At 35.2% G+C, this 27061-nt stretch overlaps 1 protein-coding gene across 2 annotated transcripts; it reads left to right on the top strand.

Moving 5' to 3' along the window:
- The first annotated feature begins 2048 nt into the window (after nt 1-2048).
- Nucleotides 2049-27061, top strand: LOC117916598 (two-component response regulator-like PRR37). 2 transcript variants are annotated; one of them, XM_034832712.1, is made up of 11 exons: nt 2049-2281; nt 3038-3511; nt 8924-9085; nt 9196-9329; nt 9604-9765; nt 24223-24406; nt 24480-24891; nt 24983-25010; nt 25336-26112; nt 26451-26524; nt 26616-27061. In XM_034832712.1, the coding sequence occupies exons 2-11, from the start codon at nt 3151-3153 to the stop codon at nt 26695-26697; spliced, it is 2376 nt and encodes a 791-aa protein (XP_034688603.1). In that variant the 5' UTR covers nt 2049-2281; nt 3038-3150; the 3' UTR covers nt 26698-27061. The 2 variants fall into 2 exon arrangements, with proteins under 2 accessions (XP_034688603.1, XP_034688604.1); XM_034832713.1 differs by having other exon boundaries at nt 2050-2281; nt 24498-24891.

The following is a 27061-nucleotide window of genomic DNA, read 5'->3' as shown; positions in this document are numbered from 1 at the left end:
TATTATATATTAGTTTAAATTAACATTTTATTTTATTACTACATTGAATCTGACACTTCTTATATTTTGAGGGTTTTAACCGTTATGGTTGACTTGAAATTGTTTGAGAGTCACTGTTATGTGTTGAAAGTATTGTGGTATGGTTCATGACTTTGATAAGTGAATGAAACAAAAGATCAAAAGAAAAAAAAATGCCACAAATTGAGAAAAGTAAGGATGAATGTTCAACGCCTCACTAAAGACATTTAAGCATTTTATGGACATTCAAACATTCTCTTAATGAAACTTATAACATCCTCCTAATGAATGTTCAAATGTCCAAACATGATTCAAGCACCGTCCTATGGATGATTTGCTGAATCTTCCAAATTATTTTTAACTTTGATTTTAAGGTTTTTGTGAGACTTTTTGATAATTTTACATTGTTAAAACTTTTTCTAAATATCCAACTAAGGTATAAAAGTGCTTTAATTTGTAATAGAATGCATCTGATCTTATGATCATTTTTCTATCATAACATTCTCAAATTTCAATGCCTTTCAATAACTTATATTGAAATTCTTTTCAATAGAAATATGTGGTACATCGAACTATTATTCTCAACATGGTATTAAGATAATCTACTAGGGACCATGATGCATTGCATCTTGACGTAAAAGAAAAATGTAGATGTTAGTCGATATATGATGATTAAAAGTAGGTGTATTTGAATTAAAGGATCATTGAGTCATAATTATTTTCTAATTTTCTTAGTGTTTTTAGGAGGAGACTTGCTTTACTTCTCTTCCCATATGTACCATGGGAAGTTGTGGGTGGATGTTTTAACGTATCTAATAATTTTAATAAAACCCAAAATTAACAATTAAATAGTTTGATGCTTGTTTTTTTTACTTAATTATAAATAAAACTTTAATGTTTAATAGTGTTAAATATTAGGTTGTTTATTTTTGTAGTATTTTATTTATATTAAATATTAAAAAATAAAAAAACCAATATACTATTTTTTCTATTTAGAAAAAACTACATAGTTTGACTTTTTTTATTTAGTAAAAAGTTTATAATAAGTCATGAAAAATAGAAAAATAAACAACCTAAATTATGAAAATATATTGCTTTTAGTAAAAAACTAAAAAAACAAACACCACCTAAATAAAAGTTTCTTAGGAAAATATCCTCATACCTACTATAATTTTTTATCTATTAATAAAATATTATCTTTATAAACATTTAATTCTTTCAAGTTTTCATAAAAAATACATTTAGACTATCTTTGGTTCCCGAAAAGTATCAGAGAAAGAAAAATAAAATGTTGAGGAAAATGATTTTTTCATGTTTGGTTTTTTTTATGAAAAAAAATTAAAATTATTAAGAGATTTATATATTTTTAAATTATTTAATCCTTATATAAAAGAGTTAAATACAAAAAATTGAAATAATATATAAAAAAATTTCTTTACTTTAAATTTATTTTTTCTATTTTTTTCCATGCATTTTTCCTTGAATTTTCGGGAAACAAACGTGACCTTAAAAAATCTGCTTTACTGAAAATGTAGACTTCAATTGCGGAGAATATCAATTTTGTCAGGATGGAAAATGGAGGCTCACGGCGGAAAAAAAAATTTGGACAAAAGGATATTCCAAAATTAAGGTGAGAAAAACGAGATAGGGGGCAGCACAGTCATTCTACAAAAGCCTAACCGTTAAAACGATCGTTATCTATACAGGAAGACAGCGAGCCCTCGTCTAACGGTTTTAAAAGACGGACGTTTACTCGGGACAGACCTTTAACTGAGCGTGCGACGCGCCACGTGGTTGCCCCGAGATCTAGAGGATTTGCTTAAAAGATTCGGCACATAGTTCTCTACTCCCGGTTTTAGATCTTGGTCACGTCAGACTCCAAATGCCCTCGGATTTTTACACGTCGGACGACACGACATCAGACGTGGACCATGGAGCAGCTCCGGACCTCCATTTGTTACACGTCATCGGTACTCTAATAATATCTTCCTCCTTTCTCTTTCTCAACCTTTGTTTCTCATTTTCTTAACCAGTAGAGCTTTTTCCATAACATTTTCAGTAAACACAGAAAGCGTTTTATTTTTTTTTGTTTTTTTGGGTTTCCTTTTTATTTTTGTTGTGAGCTTTTGTTTATCGTTTTCTATTTGACCTTGAAAAATCATGCTTTGAAGTCTTTCATTTTTTGGAAGCAGATTAGGGTTCTGATCTGGGATTCCTATGCTCAGACAATTGCGGCTTCCTATCCTTTAAAAATGCTCCGAAGGTAATCAGGATTTGTGATTTTATGTGGAATCGTTTTTTTTGGATCCATCAACTTTGATGCTCTGTTTGGGGCTGAGAAAAGTAAGGAAAAGAGAGAAAATTTTGAAAACTTTTGAATCTTTGGCTTTGTATTATTTGGAGTCGCAGAAGATTGATACTCATCCAATGAACTGTTTCTTAAGCAATTGCAAAGAGGAACAACACAAATGATGGTTTGAAAATTTTGATTCTTTTTTCCTCTGTTTTCTCAGCTAACAGAGGGTTATTTGTTTTTAACAAAATCCATTTCTTTACTGTGATGTTTACCAAAATTTAATCATGACTAAATCTGGGATCCTTGTGTTCATTTTTCCTCTATAGATAATCCATAAACTTTGAATATTTTGTTCTCGTTTGTGAATTCTATATAGATGGCTTCACGTTGTTAAATAGAATAACCTAGATCCATGTTCATGGATTCCTTGACTTGTGTCTTCTACACATATCATCTGTTTTGAGTAGTTGTATGGTTTGGTTTAATGGTTTGTTGTCTGAAAGCTGGTCCGGTTATAGAATGGATAGATGGGCTTTAGGGGTTGAGGGTTATTTTCTTTCCCATTTTATTTTTTATTTTTTTTAATTTAATTTTTTTTTGAGATGATCATGATCATCAGATTGTCGTTTAAACTGTGTTTTATTTTACATGGATCCCTTTTTATGTTGTCTGTTTAACTTCTTCTGTTGGAAAATGTGGGTATTTATGGATTTGTCTTTGCAGGATTTATTTCGTGGAATCGTCAGCATGTGTTTGCTTCATATTAGATTGAATGCTGGGTTGTCATCTACTCAATCATGCTTATCCCTCATCATTGGTCTTTTTGAATCTGGTTGATGGGGGTTGTTCAAGCAAACAATGATGGTGGTGGGGAGGGAGGGTTGGTGAATAGAGAGAACAGTACATGGGATGAGGGAAAAGAAGTTAGGAATGGAATGGTGGGTGAGGGGCAAGGCTTGGGCTCATCTGAGGAAGATGAGCCTGGGAGCAATGAGATAATTGAAGGTGCAAATAAGGGGTCGGAAGAAGCAATCCAAGTCCATGATGGGCTGCAGAATTTGCAGCAACAGTCTCAAGGGTCAGCAATAAATTGGGATAGGTTTCTCCCCATTAGATCACTGAAGGTTCTTCTGGTGGAAAATGATGATTCGACACGCCATGTAGTCACTGCTCTGCTTCGGAATTGCAGTTATGAAGGTTGGTAGTTCATATCCCAATACAGCTGCAAGTAAACACACACATGAGCTTGTTTTGACGTTAAATGATGGGAAGCTGGAAATGTCCCATCTCATGTCTATTTCAACTCTCAAAAAACAAAAAAGGGATCTATTTCAACTCTAATACTGTTTAAATTGTTTTTGCTTGCTCTGAGGATCAATTTTTGGATTTTAATTGTGTGCTAGGTTTTTTTTTTTTTCATGAATTCATTATGGGTGGTAGACTATGGCTGGAAGCATTAGACTGGAATATTCAATTTCCTTTAGGGTGAGAATTCTTAACACCCTGAACACGACTCCATAAATGGGATGAAATTAGCAGGTTGTTTGAATCTTATGTGTAAATATGTTATGATCATTTCAACCTTCTTGATTCATTTATCACATGGGTCATGTTCAGGTTAGAAACCTCTACCCGTTAACTTGTTTTGACATTTAGTTATCATATTATATTGGTATGTTTACCACTCAATCCATATATGATCTTTTAGCTGATATAACTTTGTGCACTTTTAGAAACTTAAGGAAATATTAGGGTTCTTATTAATAAACATAGTTCATTTTAGAGAACAAATTAATTCCAATTAGTTTACATTTAGAGGCTTAAATGGGTTGCAATCTTGTTTGATTGCCTTGTTGCATATAATCTTAAACAAGATCTGATTCAGCCCAACCTGATCTATTTATTGAATGGATTGCCTGTTTTGTATCATGTTACCTGTTTAACAAAAGTATGATGCACTTGTTGCAGGATAGACATGAAATAAATCCGATCCCACTTGATTTCTGGCCACTCCTAATTTCCATAAGGCACCCACAATGTAAGTATCATGCTCCCCTTATACCAATGTAAGTATATCGTAACTTTGTTTTCCCAGTCAAGGGCTTTGCTATATATATATATATATATATATATAGCAAAGCCCTTGACTGGGAAAACAAAGTTACGATATACTTACATTGGTATAAGGGGAGCATGATACTTACATTGTGGACCATGGTAGCATTATGTCAACCAGTTTGTAACTAATAAGGTACTACAACACTATGAAGAAATCATGGGCACATTCATGAGAAAAATCAAGGATGGGGAAAATCAAGTATCTGACTTGGATTTTTCATTTTTAATTGCTTTATTCTGCTGTGGGACACCAGTGATGATACCGTGATCAGGAAAGTACAAAGCAAAACTACAAAGCATACTCAACAGTAGTATCAAATAAAACAATCTTGATATTGGTTTCAAATCATGGTCACCATTTGGTGGAAGTTCTGCTGAAAGTTTTCATTCTTTTTTCCTTCAAAAATACACACATGTAATCCTAAAGGAACCATCCACAAAAATAAAAGTCATTTACAATCCAAACAATGACATGGTACTAGAGGGAAGTAACATAAACATCAAAGTGAACTATTATGAAAGTTGCAGAATTTCTGTTTCTTCCAGGAAAGCTATGGAGTTTTTACAATGTTTGGCAAGCATTTTGAAATTCATAACCATTTGTTTAGCAGATAAAAAACTTCACAAACAAAAAGGAGTAATATCCTAGGCCACGAGAGAATGGCTATGGATGCTAGATTGCTGAGATTATTTGGATTCTCTTAGTTTAGATGATCATCCAAAAGATAGAACATTTTCCATGCCAATTGTTCTCTAAGTCACTGTTTGTGAAAATTGCTGTGGGAGAGATAAAGTGTCACACTTCAGCATTAGTAGAAAAAGTAAAAAAGAAGTTTCAGCTGTGTTATGGTAACCTGTGAACTATATTAGCCTTTTCTCTACTCAAGCAATATCTAAGAGGAGTGAAGTACTACGCTAGCCATATGTGGTTGGAAGTCCTGAGCCAAAATGATCTGGGTCTTGAAGGGTTAGTTGAGGTATCTAAGTTAGTAAATGTATATGCAGTAGAGGACTTGGTATAGTGGATTACCTGTAGCTCTATGACAGCACCATACCATGACTAGTACTTATTAGTCCTTTCCAAAAGGTCATGCTGCTTCCAAAGCGTTTTCTCATCATTGCTCATGTCTCTACATTGACTTTCTTCTTAACTGCCCTTGTCAGTAGGCTTTATTGCTAACTGCTTATTGTATCTATGCCTGCACTGCCAGCATTGTATCAACTGGAATGGCCATGACCTATTGGGAAGTGGATTGCGTGGAGAGATTTTTGGTGTGTTTGCATGGGAAAAAAGTGTGTAGGGATGCAGAAGATAGAATGCTTTAGATAGAGACAAAGAGTGACAAGTTTATAGTTAAGTCTCTTTACAATGCCTTGGAGTCTGGCAGTTCCATTTCTTTTCCAATTAGAGGCATTTGTGGGTGCAACCTAAAGTTAAGCTTTTTTGTGTGGGAAGCAATGTGAGAAAAAATTTAACCTTGGATTAAGTACAGAGAAGAGGATGGTCTTTAGCAAATGGATGTTATCTTTGCCAATTGCATAGAGAATATATAGATCACCTCCTTATTCACTGTGAAAAGACAAGAGTTTTATGGGAACTACTCTTTGCTCTTTTAGGGTGTTTTGGGTACTTCCCTCGTCGGTTAGAGAAACTCTTTTGGGTTGACATGGTTTATTTGTGGGTAAAAAACGCAAGAAGGATTGGAGTGCAGGCACATTATGCTTCATTTGGACAGTTTGGAAGGTAAGGAATAGAATTGCTTTTGAGGATGACATGCTCAATCCAAATGCTAAAAAGCGCTTTTGTTTGCTTTCTTTGGTTAGAAACTAAGTTGTTTATAGATGATTGTTAGTTTTTGTTGAGGTTTGTAGCTCCTCCTATTTGGTAGATTTTTCTCTTGTTTGAGCCTTTTTGGCGGTGGGTGTATTGATCTTTTATACCTTGAGTCACTGTTTTGACGTCTCTTTTTAATACATATTTGCTTCTTTATCTATCAACAGAAAAAAAAAGAAAAAAAAAGGGATTTCTGTTTCTTATAAGTGAGTTCCAATCAATTTGGCTTCTCTACTTCCTACTTATGTGCCTCATTGTTCCTTTGCTTTTCATAAACAAAGCTATTAAGCCTCCAGATCAATGTTTGTGCAGCTTAAATCATCAATTTAAGAAGTGCATGGTTAGTTCTCATCAATTTCTATATGCCATGTGCTAGTACCCTCTTAATATATGAAGGCAATAAAAAGGTAAATAGAAAAAATAAACAGTGGCCGCTTCAAGCTTTTGCAAACCAGTCCACTCTAGTGGGATTTCAAGCAATTTAACTTCTTATGATTCGATACCTGACCCACCATCTTCTGGACAAATCAAAACAGGAATTTAAAGTAGTCCAAAAGTCCTTAAAAAATTGTAAAACTCATTATACTAGGAGTAGGGCTGTAACTTGGGAGGATTGGTTGGGTTGATGGCTAACCCAAGCTCAACCTAACCTAATCTCTAACCTGAGGTACTCAACCCAAGCCTAACCTAACCTCATTTCTCTAAGCTTGGGTTGAGTTTCAGTTGGTTGGGTTAGAGGTGGATTGATTGGTTACAAAATTCAAAATTCATCTATAATATTTTCTAAAAAACTTTTTTCTATGTATTTATATGAAAATTTAAATAGTAAATAGGACAAAATTTCAAGGATGCTACTAAAAAAAAAAACATAAATTTATATATTTTTCTAAAAAAATTGAAAAAGTATATGATAAAATATAATTTGATATTCTTTCTTAAAAATATAAAAATAAATTGAATATTATCATATAGAATAATGTATATTATAAATATTATAAAAACATCAAATCAAGTTTAGGTTAAGCTCTAGTTGTTTGAACCTTGGCCTGAGTCCAACTCAAATTGGGCTCAAGTTGAAAAAACCTAACTCAAACCCAAATCTGAGTATTGAGAATAATGTCCAAGCCCCGCCCAAACATCGAGCTAGGTCAGTTTGACCCATTTAAGTTGCACCCCTAACTAGGAGACAATTTAGAATGTATTGTTGTCTTGGGGATTGAGTAATGTAACCATACCATGAAAATGCTCACTTCACTGCAGCATGGCTATTTATCTATCTTCTAATACCTCATGTTCTGATCTAGAAACTCCTATAAAGGCTTTTTCTTTTTAGAAAAGGAAAAAAGGGGGAACGAAGAACGCATAAAAAAAAGAAGAGAAATTAGGCTTACAACATATAGTTTACTCTTTTTATATTAAATTAGTGAAAGTACAAGCAAGATATCCTAAAATCAGTGCAATGCATGTACATGAAGACCAGAGGAATGGCTTATAGAATAAAGGAAATTAATGGGTTGTTTTTTGTTAGGATTTGAAATGCTTATTCTATCAACTGAAATATAAGTTATTGACTAACATCGTAGATAATAGGACATTAAAAGTTTGGTTGCCTGAAATTATCTAAAGAAAGTTTTTAAATGCTGAAGCAAAATATTTGTTAAATAAGTATAAGTTAAATAGTTTTTGGATATTATGCTTCTTTAAAGATTTGAAACTAGTCATCGTCCAAAATGTTTATGTGAGACTTAAGAACTTGATTTGATATGAAATGGTGTCAAACAGAGGCTCCAGGACTTTGTGGGGAAGCAACTAGATATTGCTGGGCTACAGTGCATTTTTTCAAAATATCTTTTAAGTAAATAAAATAACATTTATTTGTAAGTATTGAAAATGGTGTTTGAGCATGTGTTGACATGGGTGTGATGCCAATTAGCCTTTATCATAAAAGGGAGCAAAAGTCTTAAATATCATTGGATGCAATCTGCCAGAGTCAGAGAGATTCTTTTAGGATGACATGGATCCTTGGTGGGCAAAATTCGCAAGAAGGTTTGGAAAACGGCTTCATTGTGCATCCTTTGGACCTTATAGAAAGAAAGGAAACAAAAGTTGTTTGAAAATGAAAAGCAATGAGATGACTTTGATCGCTTGTGTTTTATGATTTCATGTACAGACTTTCTATGTAACACCAATGCATTTTTAATATGAATCCAGTCATCATAATGTACGAGTAGGAAATGTGGTGGATTTAAAATTTTGTGCAGATTATATTTTGCCGCAAGGGCAATTAGTTGCTTCTGTGTAGGTTGAAAAAATATTTTTTGTATTTATTTTATTTTTTAATTATGTTTCTTTCTATAGGTAAATTTTTGTCTCCATTGGGACTTGAATTTGGAACCTCCCACAACCCTTTACCACTTGAGCCAAGCCTCAAGGGATTTTTTAATTATGTTACGAATAGAATTTGTACAATTTCTAAAAGTGCCATCTTAGGTTGATGTGTTAGTCTATTAGATGGATGATGGAGTGATCTTGTCAATTCATTTGATCGATGCTTTGCTGAATGGAACCCAATGAAGTTGTTTATCAAGCTTAACTCCTACTCTTATCACTATTTTTTTTCCTTTCACGTAATTTAACCTTCAATCTGGTTTTGGCAGTTACTGCTGTTGCAAACGGTCTTCAGGCATGGAAAATCTTGGAAGATTTGTCCAATCATATTGATATCGTCCTAACAGAGGTAGTCATGCCCTTTATATCGGGAATTGGTCTTTTATGCAAGATCATGAGCCACAAAACTTTCAAGAATATTCCTGTGATTAGTAAGTATCATTTTAGTGTTTTCATTTTCATAGAAATTTAAGGCTCATTTTCCTATCACTCTTGCTGATTTGATGCATTGAATTACCACCCTGACGAGCTTTTTATGCAGTGATGTCATCCCATGATTCTATGGGTATAGTCTTTAAGTGTCTGTCCAAGGGTGCAGTTGATTTTTTGGTGAAACCTATTCGAAAGAATGAACTTAAAAACCTTTGGCAGCATGTTTGGAGAAGATGCCACAGTGTGAGTTGCTATACCTTTTTGCTTCAGGCATGAAATTACATGTCCAATCATGGACACTCACTCCATGTTAATAATAATATTAGCTGGTGCACTAGTTTGGGCTTGGAAGGTCAATTTCCTCTCCTAGTAGCATATTTAAGTACTTAAACTTATCTGGTTTTGCGGAAGATATATTATCATATTTTTATCAGTTTATCACTATTCTTCCAACTCAGGGACAATGAAGTTTAAAATTCCCTCCCTAACTTTGAATTATTTTCTCATCTTTTCTCAGTCTAGTGGTAGTGGGAGCGAAAGTGGCACACAGACTAAAAAATCTGTGAAGTCAAAAAGCAATGATGAGTCTGAAAACAATACGGGCAGCAGTGATGAGCGTGATAATGGAAGTACTGGCCCAAGCATTCGGGATGGAAGTGACAATGGAAGTGGTACCCAGGTGATGATATACAAATCCATTTGAATGAAATAGCTAGAACTTGTCCAATGTATGTCTTTTAGTTAATATTCTCTGATAGCTAGCCACTGGTATTTTAACCAGAGAGGTGGCAAAGATTAGTATGCTTAAATATTCTCACACTTATAATATAGAAGCAGTTAGTAGGACCAATCATGGACAGCCAAAATTGGATGACATCTTGTTCAATTATGCTTGCTGCTTTTGCTCATTTTTGCAAAAACTTCTTAGCTGCAAATTCATATATATTGTTGTTGGATATCATTGAAATAAGACCAGTTGGTATTATAAAAAAATCCTGTTTATAATACTCTAGCAGATGTTTGATTACCTAAGCAGTTTTCACATGTGAGTGTCCAATGAAAACCTATCATTAAAGAAATAAATACAATTCTAGGCAAAAGGCAAAGCCCCCTATTTTAGTAGGAAATTCTAATTTTATTATAGTGGAACTTAAAGGGTAAGGTCACAACTCACAAGACACTCCTTAGAGAAAGCCCTAAACGATCAAAATGGAAGATTAAGTTCAATAGGGATGTTCAGGACTGTAATATTTTATTTTTTATTTTTTATTTTTTTTATCAGAATTCCAAATAGTAATATTGAATTATCTAAATAAAGATGCAACTCCACTAGGGATGTTTGGACTTAAATTGAAGAAGTGATTGGACACTCCTTTAATTTAATTTTGTATGTTATTTTCTTGTTTATTATTTCCTTAATTACAGTTTTTATCTCTCCTTTCTTTTATTTTGGTTCATGGATGATATTATTGGTGCTTGAGTTTAGATTTTGATAAGTCCTGGCCACATCTGTTCTTTTTCTCTTCAAACACATGTACTCTCATGTGCATAAAATTTGCATTCTCTTTCTCATGAATTTGGCAGTCTCTTTTCAAGCATGAAGTTAAGACAGGTGCGGCATGATTCAAACACTTAAGACAGAATTTGAAAAAAAAGGATAAAGGAATGATACAAACACTGTGGAGATGTGTTTATAAATGTATTTCATGTATAGTTAACTTACCTATAAAAATATTAAATCTTATTTAATTAATCTAGAATTCTATGGTTATAGGATGTGTTTTGCCTAGAATTATCTGGGGTGTCTCAAGACATCCCTGGGTGCATCTATGATATAAATGTTAAAAATACTCTAATCTTGGACAATTTAAATGCATCCAATGCATGTTAAGCCATGCCTATGGTGTTTGCCTTTGGCGTGTATTGCATATGGCTATGATACTTCCATAGAAGTTACCATGCTTCGTAGTTCACAATCCTTTGAGCCTTTGTGATCACTCCTAATGGTTTCGTCCTCAAAATGGGTGTGCCAACTGCTGGAAGAGACAGAGCTCGGAGTCTCATGTCTTGGAGTCAAATGTAGTTGTTGTTGACAGGTTGATAAGAATGTCCTCCGTTTGGTTGTGTGATCCTACTGAACTTGCCCATATGCAGGTGGTGGATTAAACCATTTTAGCTGAGTTTAAAAGTGATAATTTTTTTTGGGGATTCTGATTTTAAAAGGGACAGATACATCATATGAAGTCTTTGAACTTTGAAGCATGTATTTTTACAATTAGTGCATCTCCAAATTAGTGGAGCTGAGGAGCTTTTAAGCTAGAGCAAGCATGAGTTACTGAGTTTCAAAGTTAGACAAAGGTGATATCTCCTCAAAACAGGACTCAATTTCTCTCATTGTTATCCACCCCCTTTGAATTACAAATTGAAAGCCAATTGAGTTGAATAACATTAAGTGGAAAATCTCTAAAGTGAGTTGAATAACATTGAGTGGAACACCTCTAAAGGTGATAGTTTAAGAGGCCCACAACGAGGAATAGAAGTGAAAGTAAATCCCACGACATCTCCCCCACTCTCCATATCTTCTCAAAGATCCTATCATTTTGCTCTTGCCACACAATCCAAAGCATAGTGATGCAAACAATTTGCCGAAAGGTCCTGCCTATGGTGAAACTCCCCAAACCTCTAAATGAAATATTCATCATGTCACATATACTCTTAGGCTAAACCCAATCCATCTTGGCTAGACTGAAAAGCTTATGCCAAAACCCCAATGTTAATTGGCAATGTAGAAAGTGATGACCAACCGATTCTTCACTCTCTATGCATAAGATGTCCAATAAGGACTGCCTATCAAAAGAAAAAAAAAAGGATGTCCAATAAGGACTAAGGAACTTGTAAGGTCTTTTCAACTGTAGCATGTCATTGGTTTTTACTTTCTTGGGCACTATTAACCAAACAAAGACCTTAATCTTTAATGGAGCTTTTGATTTCCATAAAAATTTGGTTAAAGAGAATGAGATTGGAATTGATAAATTGGACAAGGCCAAGATTTTTTTTTTTTTTTTTTTTTAATTGAGAATAAGAAAAATAATAAGTTTGTTAGACTTATTCAACTAATAAAATGTATAAATATTCTTAAATTTTATAAAAATTCATAAATATTATCCATTTTACAAAAAATCATATGATATAAATTACTATATTTTTCATAAAAAGTAATCAACTTATCTTAGTACAAAAAATGGCAATTGGATGCATAAATAATGGGGTCATGATTCTCCCTCCCTCCCTCCCTCTCTCTCTCTCTCTCTCTCTCTCATTAAAATAAAAAATGATGATTTTTTGCTGATGTATTGCCAATTTTCAGCTAGTAGGCATGGTTTTGCAACAATTCTCCAACTGATAAATTGCCTATTTTTTCCGCAAAATGTCGTTTATTTTCGAATTTTTTTAGTATTTATATTTACCCTATCCTAATATTGGTTCACCATTCTTGAGATATATTATTGACATTATTGATTAAAACAAATAATAGAAGTGCTCAAGAGTAATCTGTCTACCTCAGTATAAGAGAATATGATTTAGGAGTCTCAATAAATGTAAAGGGGATGGGCTCGGGATGGGGCCTCTCCCATCCCCACCCCTGTAGAGAGAAACCTGATCCTGTTCCCAACAAAAACCAAGGGCAGTTTAGTATTCCAAATACCATCTCAATTCAGGGTAGAGTAGGGTGGGACATGAGTACTAAAAAAAATTTGAAAATTTGTTTGATTGTTTCTCCTTGATGCTATTTATGGTTTTTCCAATATGCTCCTATGTTATGAAAAAACAAATAGAATAAAAAGAGATCAAACAAAAAAAGAGAAAATAAAACCTATCTTATATAGAGAGTTTCATGATTTGGTAACTAAAAAATCTGTGTATAAATCCTCAAAAAATCAACACCCTTTAGAAGAGCCCATCAATCTCCATAATGTTATAAATCCAGAAAATAAAATCTAAATAAAAAAGAAAGAAAGATATATGATGTGATGTTTTCTTTTTTACCTATCAAAAAAAAAAAAAAAAAGATGTGATGTTTCAACAAACCAATCTCAAAACTCCAAAAGTTTTAACTTTAACCTTCATGTAAATATCCCAAAACTCCAAAAATTTCAACTTTAACCTTCACAGAAATCTCCAAACTCCATTGATTCTAACATCAATTCATAGATTTGGATGAAGAAAAAAGAGATACAAAAAAATGATTCTATGCCAATCCACAAAGTTTTACTACGATTTGAGTGAAAAATATGTAGAAAATGAAGGCAAAAGGGAAACGAGGGATAATGGTTGTGATAGAGAAAAAATTGTAGAAATGAGGGGTGCCTATAGAAGACAAGATGTCATGGAAAGGGAAGAAAGAGGTGTTGATAGGGTTTTGGGTGTGTGTGTATGTATAAAGGTATCTTGTAATTAGTAACATTCAGAAAGGCAAAATTGTAAAATGATCTCTTTCCGGCGTGGGGTAGGCAGGCTGGGTAAGATCCACCCTCGACCCAAACCAGAGTCGGGTTATAAAAATTTCCCATTCTCATCTGTACCAGGTTATATTTTGCCCAAACTCAACATATTAAGGGCAGGTTGAACCAAGTTTCTGAAACATTCAGGATATTGACATCCCTAGCAGAATCTTTTCCAAGCTTGTAAAGATAATACCAATGAACCAAGGGCCTCCAGCTTTGCATCAACTGACCTGTGGTAAGTGTCATCCTTCTGCAACTTGGGGAAGTTGGAACAAATTCCTACCAAGTACCAAGAATCCATGACATCTATGAATTATTTGGTTCTTTCATCCCAATCAGAAGAGCTTCTCTCTTTGTTTAAGAAGGGCAGATATCTAGCAAGAGAGGCTACTTGACTCGTTCTTAAAATCTAGAGACTTGGGAATTGGAAGAATCATACAAAGCTTGAATATGTTGAGGAGTTCAACTAATGAGTTTTATTTATTTATTTATTTTCATTCAAGAAGTTCAACAAATAAAAAAATTTAGAACTATAGGAGCCTTGCAGAAATGAAAGTGGCTGCCCCCCCTCTCTATCGGATGGAAGGGCAGAGGCCTTTGGTGTCCCTTCCAGTCAAGAATTGGGGCCTCACAATCACTAGCCAATATGCTTTTCTCTCATGCCTTTCTTCGTTCATGGTTCGATATTCTGGTGTCCTAGGCGTAGAGGAACCACACCAATCCATCCCGAACTTGGTGGTTAAACTCTACTGCGGTGACGATACTGTAGGGGAGGTCCTGCGGAAAAATAGCTCGACGCCAGGATGATAAAAAGCTTAACACCTCGTCTGGGTATTCACCTTATCAATATCTCAAAATGATGGGTTCTATTTGGCGCTTAAATTAAATGGGCACCCAAATCGGACCGAATCGTTTGTCAGGCTATTGTTCTCTTGTTCCCTCAAAGTCATGGAGTAAGACATCGATTTCTCAATAAGATCAATGCATGATGGACTCTCCTGAAAAACATTGGCGCGCGTGTAAACGAGGTGCTCTACCTAACTGAGCTATAGCCCTTGTACTTGTGATACATATTTTATCATGTAGATAATTTCTTGTCAAGATGAATATTCTCACCCTTAGCCAAGTCTTTAATGCATGAAGGTTCAAGAGTAAATGTTAGAATTGGAATTCTTGCACATAAAATATCTTGATGTTAGAATTGGAATTCTTGCACATAAGATATCTTTACAAGATGGAATTCCATATTCATGAAGAGAAGGGAGCAATTAAAAAGAAGATGGTTATTCGTCTTAGATTTAGATTTACAAAAGTTGATATTAAGGATTCATTTGAAGGCTCAAGCAAATCAAGCAGTCTTTCATGCTTAAAATATTATGGAAAACTTTCATAGCTTTAGACTTCATTGAGAAATGCTAGCTTTTAATCTCATGATATTTAGCTATTAGACATGATTACCCTTATGAAGAATAGCTTCCTTTGTAGATTTTGATGTTGAATCAACCCTAACCACCCGAGGGTAATTGTTGGAGTTGGTATCTCAAGCAATAAAATCTTTGATGGGGGAGATAGAAGGCAAACTCCTATTGAGAGATCTTTCTTCATATTTTAATCATATTAGAAGAATTGAATTAGGAAGAATCAAACTACTTTTTATCTTTAGAAAAATAACAATATATTTATTGAAAGTAGCAATCAAAAGCATAAGTGCAACTCAAATACATGCAAATAATATAATTGTGGATCGAATATCCATTAAAAAACTGTAGAAGTGAGCAATCCATGAAGTTGGACAACTTTCGAGATGAACAACTTAGGTAGGCACATAGTAAACATCAGTTGTTTTCTTGAAACTTATGAAGTGAGCCATCTTTTGGAGAATTGATCAACCATTACTAAAATAAAGTTATGTCCTTCAGTTTTTTTAAGTCAAGAACAAAATCCATGCTAAGATCTTTGCTAGAGGTGGCAATTGGTAGGGTTGAGCTGATAAATAGGCCATAGGTTAGGCCAAGCGATACCTAATGACATGGATACCTGGCTTAGCACATGCATGAGGCCCACTTAGGCCATGGTAGGGTGGTGGCTCATTTTTTATTTTTATTTTTTGTTATCCTTTTTTTTTTTTTTTTAAAAAAAAAGTAGATTTAGATATGTGACTTAATTGTAACTTATAGTTTTATGTTACTTATAGTTTATATTTTACATGTAATATTGTAACTTATAAAAATATTATATTTTAACTTTTAAGTTTTAAATTACATTATGGAAACTTATAAATTTGGACTTATAATTTTTTTTGAAGTAATCCCAAAACTTAAAAAATGAGATGAATAAACTAAATTATGTTAACAATTGCATCAGCATAGTTGCCCTTGAGGCCTAGCTTAACTGGTAAAGGGATGCGGAGGGTTTGTGGGAGGTTCTAGGTTAACAATTGCATCACCATAGTTTAGGCACATCCCAACTAGATTGGCACCAACCTAACTATTAATTATATATATTACTCAACGTTAAAAGTTGATATACATAATTACATATTTAGAAAAAAAATAAAAATGCAACGGATACTAAGATATACACTTCTTTTTGACAAAAATTAATCTTCGTTTGAAGGTTGAGCTTCATCATCTTCAATATTCTCTACTTGTTGCATGTTTAATTTTTATAGCACATCCCCTATGTCATACTTTCCACGCTCGTTGCCACCTATTTGCATTTTCCCAATCTTTTATTCATGCTAAATATTTTTATCATCTCAAATGTGAGCCACATCCTCTTGTCTCTAGTTATGTATGAAACTATAAAAAATGCAAATCTGATGCTATCATATACACTGGTGAGGTTAGTATATCCCATGCCATTTTAGATAGCATAGGGAACGTGGTTTCAACTTTCATGTCCTTTACACCATTTACAAAAACCTAAACTTTTAAGTTCATAATGAGTTAAAAATGCAATATAATTTGAATCTAAATATTTTGAAAGTTTAGGCATGTTTCAACTTCCATTTGGTTGTTGTCATTTAGATAAATTTCTAAAAATAATATTTTGTCCAAGTGTGGTGAAAGTTGATGAAATAAAACAAGATTCACTACCATATGTAGTGTGATATTTTTTATATGAAGTTTATAACTACACATTAATTTCCCCATAGGAGAAATAGATAAATTCATATTCAAAACCTTGAATTTTTATCCTATAGTCTACACGAGTTGCTAATAAAAAATTGTGGAATTTCCCCCAATATTTTCAAAATTCTTTTGTTCAGTCCTTTACAAACACTAAAAAATATTGCTTCGGTATTTTTATATTGTTCAAATATTCCATTGTCAAATAAATGAGCTTGCCCACTAGACTTTGATATCTTCTTTTATTTGAAAACATAGTGCTTTCATCTCCATTAAGATTCACATTTTGCTCCATAAAAGTGTACTTGTTTTTATTCCTAACATGTTAGTTCATTAAACAAATTCAATACATACTTCCTTTAGGACAAAATAATCTTACCTCTACTATGTGTAACTTTAATGCTTAAGAAAAACGTAATAACCTAAGATCCTTTGTTGGAAAGGTATTTTTCAAATAATCTCTCACTTTTTCAATACTTTTAAGATCACCACTAGAAACAATATCATCTACATATAGAATGAATACCACTATGCTACTTTCCCTCTTGAGAAAATAAGTGGTCAAAATTACATCTTTTGAAACCAAATGATAGAAGAATAGTACTTAATTAATCAAACCAAGCTCAAGGAAATTGCTTTAGTTTATAAATAGCCTTATTTAGTTTGCAAATTCTAACTTCTAACTCCCCTTGAGTAACAAACTCATGTGGTTGCTCCATATAAATTTCCTCTCTCAAATCACCATACAAGATTGCATTCTTCACATCTAATTGATATAGACTTCACTCAAAATTAACAATTAAGGTAATCGGAATATGTAGTGAATTAAGACGAGCAATAGGAGAGAAAGTCTCAAAATAGTCCACATCATAAGTTTGTGTATACCCATTAGCAACTAATTGAGCCTTCAACCTATCGATAGTCTCATCTGGATGATACTTAATAGTAAAAAACCTAACAATAGCCTATAACATCCATTCCTTGAGGCAAATCAATGAGTTCTCATATATCTTTGTTTAGGAGAGCATGCATTTCTTCTTCCATGGCTTTCTTCCATGTGGTATGCTTTAGAGCTTCCTACTAAGACTTAGGGATGGAAATAGAAAACAAGGCATGAGCAAAACACTGAAAGGTGGGGGGAAAGGTTATGAAAAGATACATAATGAGTAAGAGGATAGTAAGTACAATTGCGTTTACCTTTTTTGAGTGCAATATGGAGGTTTGACTCATTGAGAATTTGAGGAAACAAATATAGGTGGTGGTATAGAATCATCCACTAACAAGTTCGGATGAAGTAGAAGTTGAGTTTGATTTGTTTCACTATCTCTAACCAGTTTTTTCCATTTATATGCTTGTTATGGTTTGTCAGTCTTAGATGGAGAAGTATAATAATAGGAAGATAAACAGACTTGGACTGAAATAAGTCATTTTCTAATTGTAAACCATGATTAGAAAAATAGTCTTAAAGAATGTTACATCAACAGTAATAAGGTATTTACGAAACATAGGATCAAAACATTTGTGTCCTTTTTGAGTTTTAGAATATCCCAAAAATACACATTTAATAGATCGAGGATCCAAAAATACAGAAATATTATAAACAAAGCAAACACATCCAAAAACTCTAAGAGATGGAGAAATAAGGGATGAGCAAGAAATAATACAGAATTTGGAATCTTCTTATGCAATATAAAGGAGGGTAATTGATTTATCAAATAATATGTAGTTTGAATAGTATCCCCTAATAAGATTTTGAATAGTATCTTGTTTAGGATTGAGACTAGCATCCCTAATGAGTCCCGTATCCCAAAAATGGAATGCCCAGCTACAAAAGGTTTTTTCTTAGAGGGTCTTTCTCCTAGTAAAGTGGCCAAGGCCCTTTCGATTTTGTCCTCTATGAATGTCAAGTTAGTTAAATGTCACCAGAACATCATACCTTCGGGAAATAATAGAACAATAGTGATGGATAAGGTGTATGTTGGATGAAAGTATAGACCTTCCTTGGATGACTAGGAGGTGTTGGATTAGAGGTTGGGGGATAGAGAAGTCTTGTTATGAGGATCGTCGGTTGGAATACTACTTGAGGATTAGGATCCAAAAATAAAACAAGGGTGATTAAAGGTTTTTTGCGAAAGGAGAATCTAGAAATAGTGATGTTTCAGGAAACAAAAAGGGAGGTTTGTGGGGAACATTTGGTTAGTTAGGAATAAGGATTGGGCCTACCTTCCAACTTGTGGGGCTTTGGGTGAGGTTTTGATTATTTGGGATTCAAGAAAGTTTAGCAGTGAAGAGGTGGTAATAGGGTCCTTTTCAGTCACAATCAATTTTTTAAGAGATGGAGTAAGGTTTTGTTGGCTTACCTTTTGTTTATGGTCCAAACAACACCACTTTTAGGAAAGATTTTTGGCATGAGTTGTTGGATTTTTTTTATTTAACCTACCCAAATTGTTGTATGGGGGAGATTTTAATGTCATAAGGAGAAGTTCAAAAAAATTGAGTGGTTCTAGGTTAACACCTAGTATGAGAGATTTTGATGAATTCATAAGAGAATGTGAGTTAATTGATCCCCTTTTAAGGAATGCTTCTCTTACTTGGTTAAATATGCAAGATGTCTTGATGTGCAAAAGATTGGATAGATTCCTATGCTCAAATGAGTGGTAGCAAAGTTTTCCACAGAGTCTACACGAAGCTCTTCCTAGATTGACATTAGATCATTGCCCGATTGCCTTAAACACCAACCTAAGTGAGGACCAAATCCTTTTAGATTTGAGAACATGTGGTTGCTCCATCCAGAATTCAAAGGTAATTTTACTAGTTGGTGGATAAAATTCTAGTGTAATGGGTGGGAAGGACGTAAGTTCATGAGAAAGTTACAATTTGTTAAATCCAAACTAAAACAGTGGAACAAGGTGACTTTTGGAGAGTTAAAAGAAAGGAAGAAAAGCAACCTTACTAATATTGCTATTATTGATGCTTTCGAGTAGGAAGGAAATCTTTCAACAAAGCTTTCAGAGCAAAGAGCCTTTCGAAAAGGGGAGTTGGAGGAGCTACTATTAAGAGAGAAGGTAGATTGGAGGCAAAAATCTAGGTTGTTGTGGGTAAAAGAAGGGGATTGTAATTCAAAAATTTTCCATAAGGTGGCTAATGGCAGGCGCAACAAGAAGTATATAAAGACCTTAGAAATGAAGGAGGAGCAATTCTAGATAACATAGACAGTATTTTAGCAAAGATTTTGCATTTTTTTAGGAAGCTATATATGAGTCCCCTTGGAGAATCTTGGAGGTAAGAAGGTTTAGATTGGTTACCCATTTCAGTAGCAAGTGCTTCTAGGTTAGAACGTGCCTTTATTGAAGAAAAGATTCATCAAGCCATTTTTCAGTTATATAAGGATAAAGCTTCTAACCTTGATGGCTTCATTATTGTTGTGTTCCAAGAATGTTGGGATGTGGTTAAGGAGGATTTAATGAGGGTGTTTTCAGAGTTTCATAGAAGCGGGGTAGTTAATCAAAGCATGAATGCTACCTTCATTGCCCTAGTGCCCAAAAAGAGTTAAACCAAAAGGATGTCTAATATTAGACCTATCAGCTTGGTCACTTGTTTGTATTAGGTCATAGCCAAAGTCTTAGTAGGGCAATTACAAGATGTTCTTAATAAAACTATCCATATCACATAAGGAGCTTCTGTTTAAGAAAGACAATATTGGACGCTGTGTTGATAGCCAATGAGATGGTGGATGAGAAAAGGTGATCTGGAGAAGAAATGGTAGTTTTCAAGATTGATTTTGAAAAGGCTTATGACCACGTGGATTAGGGCTTTCTAGACCTTGTACTTGAAAGAAAGGGGTTCAATCCTAGATGGAGGACTTGGATGAGAAGTTGCTTATCCTTTGTCTTTTTTGCAGTTCTAGTAAATGGTAATGCCAAAGGTAGGTCAAAGCTTCTAGAGAATTGTGACAAGGAAATCCTCTATTTCCATTTCTCTTTACCATTGTAGTTGATGTGCTAAGTAGATTGATGTTGAGGGCTGAGGAAAATAGGTTACTAGAAGCATTTAGAGTTGGTAGGAGTGGGGCTACTGTTTCCCACTTGCGATTTGCAAACAACACCATCTTTTTTTCAAGAGCCTGTTGGGAAGAATTGGACACTCTTAAGATAATTTTGGTAGTATTTGGGTATATTTATGGAATTAAAGTCAATTTAGAGAAGAGTACTCTCTTTAGCATCAATGTTATCTAGATTAACTCGATAGGATGGCATTGGTCCTTGGTTGTAAGGTGTCAAATTGGCCTATTCCCTATTTGGGACTTCCATTAGGGGAGAACACAAAGGCAGATGTATTCTGGGATTCAGTGATTGAGAGAGTTTTGCGAAGATTAGATGGGTGGAAAAAAGTCTATTTGTCTTGAGGTGGGAAGATAACTCTTATCCACTCGTGCTTGTCTCATTTTCCTAACTACTTCCTTTCCATGTCCAAAATTCCTTCTTCAGTGGTGTTGAAAATTGAGAAATTGCAATTGGATTTTCTATGGTGACAGTCAAGGTTTAAGGAGAATAACAGAGACCATCTCGTTAGTTGGGACTTGGTGTGTAAGGCTAAGGGGGGGGGGGGGGGGGGGGGGGGGGGAGTGGGATTATAGTTGGGAGGATTTCTATAAGAAATCACGTTTTATTAGAGAAATGGCTTTGGAGGTTTCCTAAGGAAAGGTATACTATTTATGAGACACATACTAAGCACAGTCAAGTGGTCACATCGTTGTCCTTGGAAGACCATTGCATAGGTCTTTCTAAATTTTTCTAGATGCATTTGGCTGGTGGTGGGAGATGGGACAAGAATTCTGTTCTAGGAAGACTTGTGATGAGGTGATCAACCTTTGTGTTCTCAATTCTCAGGTCTATTTAGAATTGTCATAGTTAAAAACCTTACTATCTCATAAGTTCTTAGGTCCGCTAATCATTTTTCTTGGAATCTAAACTTCCATCACAATCTTTCGGATCTTGAGATAGAAGATCTTGAAATACTCATGTCCTCTCCTTCACACTTGCACTTATCTCCATTTGGTCATGACTCGAGAGCCTGATCCTTATCTTCTTCAGGTTTATTCATAATAAAATCGTTCTTTTTAGTCTTGTCCAACTATATCGATCCAACTCCATCATTCCCTATTGATTTTGTTTGGAAATCACAAGCCCCATTTAAGGTCAAATCCTTTGCTTGGTTAGTGACACTCAAAAAGGTAAATGCCAATGGCAAGGCATTATGGCAGTTTGTTTATCTTAGTTTGATATGGGTTGTGTGGTGGGAAAGAAATGCTAGGATTTTTTAGGAGAATACAAGAATTTCAGAGGGTCTTTGGGACATAATTCATTTCTTAGCCTCCTTTTGGGCATCTTACACCACATTTTTTAAGGGTGTCTGATCTCTCTCTCTATGGATCCTGACATGAGGGATGGGTGAACTTCTCTTTCTCCTATTAGAATGGCTAGGGTTTCTCTTTAGAAGCTCTCTAGAAGATGACAGACAAAAGTCTAAAACCCTAACTCCTAAGGAGGTATATATAGGGCTCCTTCTAAACTTAAGTAACCGAAGTCCAAATTGGGTTTGGGTCACCTAATTCAGCTCGCCTGGGTCATAATTAATTAATTAATTGATTAGCTCGGTCCAGAAAGACAAGTTATAAGATCTAATGCAACCTTACGTTTTTGTCAAAACACTCTTATGCACACTTATAAACTAGAAACCCAAATTCCTCTGGGCAAACGTGCTACCATGAACTAGGAGCTTGAGAGGGGACCATTAAGACACATAGAAAAATATTGGCTTCTTTGGAATCCAATTTGATGCTGAGTAAACTCTCGACTAATGAGAGTCAACCGTACTCCAATATCTTATGAAATTATGATAAGTTAAAGCTCGGGTTTGTGACTTACCATTCATTGCATGCAGTCTCCCCATTAACTAGTGTCCGTAATCTAACAGGATAGTGTTATCAACTTATCAAGATTACCTCTCAAATCCTTAAGTTATAGATCCTCTTACTATGTGATCAACTAACGTACTTTATTTCATAAATAGCATATGTCAAATTCTACTTAAGGAATATTACTAGGATTATTAATTTCATGATCACATATCCCTTGGATGATCCAAAAGGATACGCTATCTCAGTCCCATGAGATATTATAGTACCTCTATTGAGAATACCTGTTGCCACTAGCGTCCATCAACCATAGCCTATTCCGTAAGGATATATGACCAAATTAGGGTATCACCCATAGGTCAAAGTCTCCTGTTGATTTCAATATAGACTCAATATCCTCTCAAGGTTCAAAGTCAATGCAACATAGTAGATTGGTGAATCATGATAATCTGATAGCCTCATGTCATGATTCACTGTAGGTCCTTTCCAATGTGTAATCATACACACTAGTGCACTCATCATGAGAAACTTCTTCCGAAAACCAAAACAAATTATACCTCTAATTAGGAGGTAGTGTACTACCGCCTCTATTGGATACCGACTGTGAACTACTTATCATCTTGTAAAGAATTCATGACTAGTATCTTCTGTATAACTTTTAATGCATCAAAGTCATGTACAATGCAAGTGATATGGGTTTGAATGCTCAAATCAATATCAATGCAAATGATGAATAGAAAAGTGGAAGCCCATATCTAACTTTGTTGCATTATGTCTTGCTTTAATGGACTCTATCCTAACATTTAGTAAGTCTGCTATCAAGATAAAATGTATAGAAATAGAAGAAAAGGCAGAAAAGAAACATTGCAAAGATTAAGAAACATGATTATATAACACAAGTTTTAACAGTGGGATGTTAGTCAGGTAAATGTGCCTTGATGTAATGTAATTGGTAAAGCTCAACATCATAGGTGGATAACAAGAGCCTCTGAATAAGAAGATGTTAAGCTTGAGCCATGTGAAACAACTTACTGATGATCACTGATAAACCTGTAAATGAGGTTAGGAGGTGGAGGTGGTGAAGCTAGTGATATGGGAATTAATAGAGAAGATTAGAGTTCCTCTCACAAATAGATATGAGAAGAGATCCAGGTATTTTCAGAGGCCCATTCACCATCCCATAGCCTCTGCAAATTCCTCCAACTGATTTTTCTCTAAATTTTTTTTGCCCCAAGATGGCACTGTTGTCCTTTGTTACTACTTTAAGAAGTAAATACCATTGATTTAACTAGAACCAAAACGGGTCCACAATTAGAACTTGCCTTAACATGTTGATAATTAGAAAAACAAATAATTATGATAGCAATGTTCATGGTTTGATATCAATGGCTTCCATATCCCTTTTCAGTGGTTTCCAATCCTAATGCATATGGTACTTGTAGCCCAAGCTCGCTTTGTCATGTCTAACAGTATACAGTATCAAATCTGTTTCAAATTCTGAAAAACCTGAAATAAGCCTGTGAAGAACCTAAATTGATAAATTTTGAGAAAGGTTGAACTTGATATTGCTCTTAACTTTGCAGAGCTCATGGACAAAAAGAGCAGCTGAAGTTGACAGCCCCCAACCATTATCACCGTTGGATCAATTGGCTGATGCACCTGATAGCACTTGTCCCCAGGTAATCCATACAAAGCCTGGAACTTTAAGCAACCAGTGGGTGCATGTTATTGAAACAAAAGAATGCCAGGGCAAGGATGAACAACCTGGTACGCCTTGATGACACCTATGTATGGCTTTTTGCAATATTATTGGTTGGACATGCTATAATCTAAAATCCAGGTCTGTTTCATTTTTCAGACAATGTTGCAATGGGCAGAGACTTGGAATTAGGAGTAGCTACAAATCCAGCTGTACAACTTGAATATCAACATGAGAAGTTTTCAACCTACCCAACATGCAAGAGGCAGAATAAATTGCCTGAATCAGATAGTAAACCATTTGATAAAGGACACTTGGAACATAACAGTGCAAGTGCCAATTGTACTGACCCACAGGTAGAAAGCAGAACTTTTGAGAATCCAAATGGCCTTTCTGATGTGTCACAGATCAAAGACAAGGGAAGCTGTGAAACTACAGAACTGCCACCCCTTGACTTAAGTTTAAAAAGGCTGAGAGAAGCAGGAGATGTTGGGGCCTGTGTGCATGATGATCGCAGTATTTTAAGACATTCAGATCTTTCAGCATTCTCAAAGTAAGGGACAAGTTGCAGACCTACAACGTCTACTTTACAACTATAAATACCTTTCAGACAATTTTATATTTCCTTTTCATTTACTATGCAGATACAATACTGCTTCTTCTGCTAATCAGGTAAAGTTCTATAGCATCTCAGACGGTAGATACCTTCTATTGTTGGGCCTTTGCTACTCTATGATTAGTACTTTTTATGGCCTGTTCCAAATTAATGCATACCACATTGTGATGTGAATGGATGCTGCTGTCATCAGCAGAAAAGCGGTACCAACTTATAATAAGTGCCCTCTTCTTATGAGTGAAACGGCAGCAGCATCCTTTGCATTGTAGTGTACTTGATTGTAAACCAGCTGGTGATAGCCATGTTTGGATAAAAGATTAGTATAGAGGAGCCGAAATCCTATTGCTGTTCAGGAGTAATACTACCTCCTCTGTTAAGCAGGCTCCCACAGGGAATGTAGGAAGCTGTTCTCTACTCGATAATAGCTCAGTTGCAATGAAGACAGAAACAATGCATAATTTCCCCTCTCATGTGGATGCCATTCCTCCAAATCAGCAGTCTAATGGCAGTAGCAACAACATTGACATGGTCTCTACCACCAAATATGCTATTCCCAAGTCAGAAGCTTACAACGAGAAATCAGAGTCAACGTCAGCATTTAAATGTTTCCATTCATCTGCCTTCCAACCTGTAACGAATGGGCGAATGTTTCCACCACAGAAAGTCTCATCTGGGAAGGCAGATGATGTGGTAGTTGACGCAGTTCAAGCACAAGTAATAGGCTCACACCAGCAGGTCCAAGTCCAGCATCATCATCACCACTATCACCATTATCATCACCATGTCCACAGCATGCAGGAGCAGCAGCAGACTGATAATGACGATCTCTTTTTGAAGAACATGGCAGCAGCAGCTCCACAATGTGGATCATCAAATGTGATTGGTGGACCCACTGAAGGCAATCCTGGAAACTACAGTGTAAATGGGAGTGCTTCGGGAAGTAACCATGGGAGCAATGGACAGAATGGGAGCAGCACTGCCTTGAACGTGGGTGCAACAAACATGGAAGGTGACAATGGGGCGGCTGGAAACAGTGGAGCTGGTGCCATCAGCGGAAAGGGTGGTGGAAATAGAGTTGAAGAAGACCGGTTTGCGCAGAGAGAGGCTGCCTTGACTAAATTCCGTCAGAAAAGGAAAGAGAGATGCTTTGAAAAGAAGGTAACAAGCTTTAGCTATGCATGTTTTTTCTAGTAGTGTGCATGTCTTTTGCTAGTACCATGCATGGTTCTTCAGGGGGCAAGAACATAGCGCAATTACTGGGTTCATCCCATCGTTGATTCTGTTGCTAAACCTAGAAGTTTGATGTTCAGCTGTTGAAAACATCATTCATGCGTGCCAACAAAGCCAATCATATAATTTTGTTGAAGGGAGGAGGTGTTTGGCTTAATAATGTCTGTAAACTGATTTTCTAGTTGACTCACCTGTACATCCTTGCTGTCATTATTTGTATTTCTATGGAGTCAACAGAATTAAGTTTTTCATGTCTTATTCGCCAGGTTCGTTACCAAAGCAGGAAGAAACTGGCAGAACAACGACCACGTATTCGAGGACAATTTGTCCGGCAAAATGTGTATGCTAACACAATTCCATAACGCAGACTACCACACTAGTTCATCATTTCTTGTGCTTTCTTTAAGTCTCACTCGTGCTTTGTTTTCCAGGTCTGACAACAAAGCAGGGAAAGATGGGCAAAGCGACGACCCTTCGTCTGCGAACAATTCTTGTGATGGTGGTATTCGATAACATAGGCTGGGATACAGTTTGCTAACCCCACCTTTGTGCCTGATGGTGAATTCAGATTTGTACATTGAACCAGCACTAGTCGTCTACTTAGGGAAGGAGTGTCTGGGTAGGGTGTTTAGGGCTCTTATCTTTTGTGAAACCGAAACCCCCAGTGTTTAGAGACTTTAATCTGATACTGTAGGCCACCTTTTACGACTGTTAACTTCAATGCCACCATGGATGGATGTTACCCTTGAAAAGGGTTAGACTCCTCCATGTGATAAAACTTATGTCTGTGTGGTGCATTTCCTATTTAGTTCATACTTGAAAGACCTATTTTCTCGTTTTTGGTGAAGAGATAAAGGTATGTTCTTTAGTTTGTCAA

This window comes from Vitis riparia, chromosome 6 (genome assembly GCF_004353265.1).
Source record: "Vitis riparia cultivar Riparia Gloire de Montpellier isolate 1030 chromosome 6, EGFV_Vit.rip_1.0, whole genome shotgun sequence".
NCBI lineage: Eukaryota > Viridiplantae > Streptophyta > Magnoliopsida > Vitales > Vitaceae > Vitis > Vitis riparia.
The sequence above is the reverse complement of the archived record's forward strand: the minus strand, read 5'-3'. Positions and strand labels throughout refer to the sequence as shown.

Bases quoted from the DNA above. Each gene is read 5' to 3' on its own strand.
- LOC117916598 (XM_034832712.1), top strand. From the start codon at position 3,151: ATGGGGGTTGTTCAAGCAAACAATGATGGTGGTGGGGAGGGAGGGTTG. The intron at 9,766-24,222 runs GTGATGATATAC...TTAACTTTGCAG, and splicing joins ACAATGGAAGTGGTACCCAG to AGCTCATGGACAAAAAGAGC. The intron at 26,525-26,615 runs GTATGCTAACAC...TTTGTTTTCCAG, and splicing joins CAATTTGTCCGGCAAAATGT to GTCTGACAACAAAGCAGGGA.